Raw genomic sequence first — 5,975 nt, 5'->3', positions numbered from 1 at the left:
TCGAAAATAAATTAAATGAATAAAAATAATCTAACTAGAAAGAAATAAAATGAAACTTTACCTAACAAATTGTGGGCCTTGTCTATTTGAAATTGTAAGGTAATGTCTTAGAAATTTCTTTGCGACTGGCCAAGCATTAAAAGCAGAGTTTATTGTATTGAAGATAAATAATCGAACAAAAAACTTATTTTAATAAATATTTACATTTAGTAGAAGTAGGTAGGAAATTTCTTGGAAACTTCAATGCAATATGCACACAATTAATAGACCACTAAAAGTACAAGCAAATAAATGTGCAAAGAAAAAGCAAGGGTAATTTTTATGTCACCGACAACACGACTTGACTTCATCAATTCATTGCGAAGTCAAGTCTAATTCACTTTATAGTTTATAGTTTCAACCATAAATACTAATTTACTTTATAATTTGAAATAATTACATAATGTCTTATTAATTAATACAGTAATTTTGTACCAAATTTCTAGTCATAGAAATTTAAGAGATGGTGAAACGTACTCATTTATATTCAATTGTGATAGATTCAAATCAGTAATGAATGTATGGTTAAAACCTCCATTGGATTTGCGGAGCTGAATTTTCTTAGGATGTATTTTTTATTTTATTTTTATTTTTTTATCTGGTGTCCGGTACCTGGATTGGGTTCGAACCCGAAACTCCATCATTCAATTGGACACCCATTACCACTACACCAAAGGCATAACTTTTATTAAGGGTGTCTAACTTTAAATATATATCCTTTAAATGTAGCATTTGACATATATATAGAACGTAATTTTCTGAAGAAGGGTGTCCAACTTTAGATATATATCAGTATGATCAAATAATACATTTCAAAATGTTAATCAAAGTTCATATGGTTTGACTCTAAAAAAAACCATGACATGTAAATAGGAACAAAAAAAGTAAATTAAAAAATGGTAATGCTAAATGACCAGAAATTTTAAAAGTCTATAATATCCTTTTTATTTTAAATAAATTGATCTTTTTTTTAAAAGTAAAATGTATTAAAGTTAAAAGGGTAAAAATGTTCAAAAAAGTAAAATAACATAATGTGAAATATGTTATTTTACCATTCTGGCCAAATTCTGGTCAAATTTTCTGGCCAAAAGGATTTTTCCTATGTGTATATTTACTCTACTAAACACACCCAAATCCTAAATTTGGTGTAAAATTTGCTTTTTTGAGCTCCAACCCACACCAATTTTTACACCAAATTTGGTGTGTGAATAGTGTTACATCAAATTTGGTGTAACACTCTTCATCACACCATTTCACTTTTTTTATATTTTAATATTATTTCATTATACAAACTTTTAATTAAACATTATATAAATTGTATGTTTTAATTAAATCTCTTGTATATTTAATTATTTTTTATGTAATATTTTTATAATATTAATTTTAGATATAAAATTTGGTTTTTTTATAAATTAATTTTTCTATATATGACTTTTTAAAAAAATTAAATTTATGTTAATTCTACTATAAATTATATTTGGATATAACTACAATTAACCTTCAGAAAAATTAAAAATGCAAACATATAAATTTTTAAACAAATAATACTATGTACTTTAAAATAACCAAAAATAATAAACAGTCAACAAAGTAGTAATTTTACATACATTAATATTGAAATATAAAATACATAGTTTTGCAATCTTGTTTTGCAATTATTGCAGGACCGTCACGTTTTTGGAGAAAAGAAGTGCTATATGATATATTAACTTCATGTATTATAATGCACAACATGATAATTGAGGATGAGCGTGATCTTAATTCACCAATTCAAGATGCGTCGGAAGGTCCAACTCCGACCGTAGAAATGGCAATAGATGAAAATTATGAATTTCAACAATTTCTAGCTTGATATAAAAAAATAAAGGACAAAGAAGCTCAGTTTGAACTACGTAATGCATTAATAGAGCATTTATGGGAGCACCGTAGTGATCTTGAAAGTTGAATATTTATGTAAAATTTAAAATAATTTTTTCAATTATGTAATATTTATTTAATCGTATTTCATTAATGATTTCACTTTTATTTGTATTATCCATTATTATGTATAATGTATAATATTTGCTAGAAATTTATATTATTTAAAAAATTATGGTACAAAATAATTTTATATTAAACGATTATAAAAGGAAATAATATGAATTATATATGGTGAATGTTTTAGAAAGAATTTGTTTTATGAAATAAGAAAATATAAATGAAATAAGAAATAACAATATAATAATGAAGAGAGAGAAAATTATTTCTTTTTGGTGTAAAGTTTGGTGAAGTGGGTTGGAGTTGATTAAACAAAAAATAGTGCCGACACCAAATTTGATGTAAAATTTGGTGTTTGGGTTGGAGATGCCCTTAATCCCTTTGGCCTTTTTCAGTTTTTATTGTCCTTTTGCAAGTTGGGTGAGCTTTTCCCAATTTTGTTGGAATTCGTCAACTTCATGCACAATTGTTAGCACTTTCATCCATGTCACAATCAAATATAAATGTGTGGAAGGCGTGAAGAAATTTCCTACTACTTACTATGGATGAGTAATATTCAATGTAAATGTACTAGTTGACTACTGGGAGTGGGAGGTGAAGATACTCGTAAAACAATTACGAGTTTATTGTACGAACTTTTAACAAGGAGGAGAATAATCATCTTTTTAAATGATCAGAGTTAATACTAATATGGTCCAATTTTTCTTTGTGCAGATGAATAGTGGGTCCATAACCAGTGGCGAATTTAGGTACAAAAAATATGGCACCCGAACCCGTGGTCTCTTCGTAAAATTAGATATTTTATGTGTATATTTTCTAGCATTTGTATAATATTATATTCTTGCACCCGTACTATAAAAAGTCTAGTTGGTTCACATGGTTAAATGCTGAGATTTTGACTTTGAGGACTGAGGATCAATTCCTACTGAATACATTTTTCTTGGTGCACCCATGTTTGGATCAATTCCCACTTAATACATTTTTCTTGGTGCACCCATATTCGAAAAATCCTAGATTCGCCTCTGTCCATAACCATAAATGATCTACAGAGAAGCAATAGAAATTCAAATTAGTAGAAAAGTAATATGTATGGCTAAAACTTGTCAGAATAATTAATGCGATAACTAAGTAGACATACAGAAATTTCCTATTAATATTATTAGTTGACTGGAATGTTTATTTCTTCTTTCCTCTATATAACTAATTTGTTCATCATTCAATTGATCTCATCCGATCCATACACTTTAGTTTTTCTTTTCAGACAATTAATTGAATCTATGGCATCTTCTTTTGCAAGTGATTCACAATACTGTCCTCGATGGAAGTACGATGTCTTTCTAAGTTTTAGAAGTGTGCTGACACCCTGAGAACATTTACGAGTCACTTGTATGAAGGTTTGAAAAACAGGGGAACATTCACCTTTCGAGATGATAAAAGGCTAGAGAATAGCGATTCCATCTCAGAAGAACTCTTGAAAGCTATTGAAGAGTCTCAAGTTGCACTCATCATTTTCTCAAAGAATTATGCTACATCGAGGTGGTGCTTGAATGAATTAGTGAAGATCATGGAATGCAAGGAAGTGAAAGGACAAATAGTAATACCGATCTTTTATGATGTGGATCCATCACATGTTCGAAATCAATGTGAGAGCCTTGCAGAAGCATTTGACAAACACGAATGGAGGTATAAGGATGATGTTGAGGGGATGCATAAGGTGAAAGGATGGAAGAATGCTCTAACTGCTGCTGCAAATCTAGTAGGATATGATATCCGCAACCGGTGAGTTAAAAACACAAGAATTGAAATTGAAGGAATAATTTATGAAGACTACCTACACATATATTCTATACATAAAAAATTAGTCAAAGAGAATCTTAAATAAATTTTTCCTATTTTCTAAAAAAGAATGATGGTTGATTATATATATTTCTATAAGTTAGAAGGGATAGTTCCTATCAATTTTATTACTCGATGACATTGTTAGGAAGATAATATTTTTATTGATTCTAGGGTAATATACTTCTTATTCTTGACGTTTTTTTTTTACCTGTATATATCAATATTCTTATTTTTTGTAGAATTGAATCGGACTCTATTCAGGAAATTGTTGACCAAATTTCCATATTATGCAAGGGTTCTTTATCTCAAAAGAGAGTTGACCAACCTTGCAGTGATTCTGAATGATAATATCCAAGGGACCTGGTACCAGTGTCGTGGATGAAAAAGAGGTTGAGTCGTTGAGAGCTGAGAACAAGCAACTGCTGAAGACAAATGCCTCACTCGGTGAGGAAGTCAAAGCTCTCAACAAGCAAATCATTCAAGCTCATGTTGATGCAAATGAGCGAATGTCTTTGCTGATGCAAACTCTTATTACCCCTCCCCCTCCGTCCTAAACGAGTCCTGTCTTATTGTCCTCCTCATCTCTGTGTCAAAAACTCGAGTGGCTTTGTGTACCGTCTTGGCTAACCCCTGTGGTCAGCTTTTGTGATCTAATGTTATTTCTTATTGTGCATTATTAAGTATGCTTTGATATTCTCTTTTATGCTTACCTGTACAAGTTCTGTGTGGCCCGTGGCCCTGAATTCTTCAATGCTTTGCATATAACTCGCATATGTTTACTAACATTCCTTTTCAATGTGTCAAAAAGGGGAATTAAGGTGAACTGTTGTGTGAAATTAGAAGGGAACTGAACTAAGGGGGAAGAACAATGATAGGGGGAACTGCGATAGGGGGAATAAATGTAATTTTTGAATGAATGTTTAACACTCATGCGAGGCTACTTGTAGGTTGTTTGTCATCATCAAAAAGGGGGGAAATGATAAGTCTTAATGCTCCCAGATGTTTTGATGATTTACTCACAAGTGTAGGGACCCGATCCTCTGCAGAGTATGCTCGTCCAGGATCATATGCTGTACAGATGGAAAGCTGCCCGCGTCAGAAGTTGGTAAAGCCGTCAGAGTACTACACCAATCAAAAGGGATGAGGTTGTTTGTCCAATATGTATTAACTCTTGATGTTGATGTATTCAAGTTAACAAACAACAAATTACTCATTCATTCAAAGAGAGATATTCAAGGTCCCTTGGAGATTATCATCAAGGGACCTGGTACCAGTACCTTTTTCATCCACCACACTGGTACCAGGTCCCTGGTATTAACTCTTGATCCAATATGTATTAACTCTTGATGTTGATGTATTCAAGTTAACAAACAACAAATTACTCATTCATTCAAAGAGAGATATTCAAGGTCCCTTGGAGATTATCATCAAGGGACCTGGTACCAGTACCTTTTTCATCCACCACACTGGTACCAGGTCCCTGGTATTAACTCTTGATCCAATATGTATTAACTCTTGATGTTGATGTATTCAAGTTAACAAACAACAAATTACTCATTCATTCAAAGAGAGATATTCAAGGTCCCTTGGAGATTATCATCAAGGGACCTGGTACCAGTACCTTTTTCATCCACCACACTGGTACCAGGTCCCTGGTATTAACTCTTGATCCAATATGTATTAACTCTTGATGTTGATGTATTCAAGTTAACAAACAACAAATTACTCATTCATTCAAAGAGAGATATTCAAGGTCCCTTGGAGATTATCATCAAGGGACCTGGTACCAGTACCTTTTTCATCCACCACACTGGTACCAGGTCCCTGGTATTAACTCTTGATCCAATATGTATTAACTCTTGATGTTGATGTATTCAAGTTAACAAACAACAAATTACTCATTCATTCAAACAGCATCAAGGTACCTGGTACCATCAGTACATGGAATGTACTTAAAACGATGCAGGCCAACTGGCATCAGTACATGGAATGTACGAGTATGTGAGCTGGAAAAGCTAAACCACAACTTAAGCTAGAAAAGAGAACAAGAGATCACTTACCTTGACTCTGAACGACTCATATAAATAACTGGGCTCAAAGTAAAGCAATAAGGCACATGC

General features: G+C 32.0%; 2 protein-coding genes across 2 annotated transcripts in view; both read left to right on the top strand.

The window, feature by feature from the left end:
• The window catches only part of LOC102593676 (TMV resistance protein N-like), a 6,662-nt gene extending 4,173 nt beyond the window's left edge, over positions 1-2,489 (top strand). The window contains exon 3 of the mRNA XM_015305695.1: positions 2,412-2,489. Coding sequence (XP_015161181.1) covers positions 2,412-2,489 — 78 coding nt within the window. The remainder of the gene's footprint in view (positions 1-2,411) is intronic.
• Positions 2,490-3,168: 679 nt separating this feature from the next.
• Positions 3,169-5,760, top strand: LOC107059211 (TMV resistance protein N-like). Its single transcript, XM_015305696.1, has 2 exons — positions 3,169-3,795; positions 4,095-5,760. Exons 1-2 carry the CDS (start codon positions 3,581-3,583, stop codon positions 4,198-4,200), a joined length of 321 nt encoding a protein of 106 aa, XP_015161182.1. The 5' UTR covers positions 3,169-3,580; the 3' UTR covers positions 4,201-5,760.
• Positions 5,761-5,975: the final 215 nt, after the last annotated feature.

Source organism: Solanum tuberosum, unplaced genomic scaffold (assembly GCF_000226075.1).
Source record: "Solanum tuberosum cultivar DM 1-3 516 R44 unplaced genomic scaffold, SolTub_3.0 scf00972, whole genome shotgun sequence".
Taxonomy (NCBI): Eukaryota; Viridiplantae; Streptophyta; class Magnoliopsida; order Solanales; family Solanaceae; genus Solanum; species Solanum tuberosum.
This window is presented reverse-complemented; position numbering and strand designations above follow the sequence as displayed.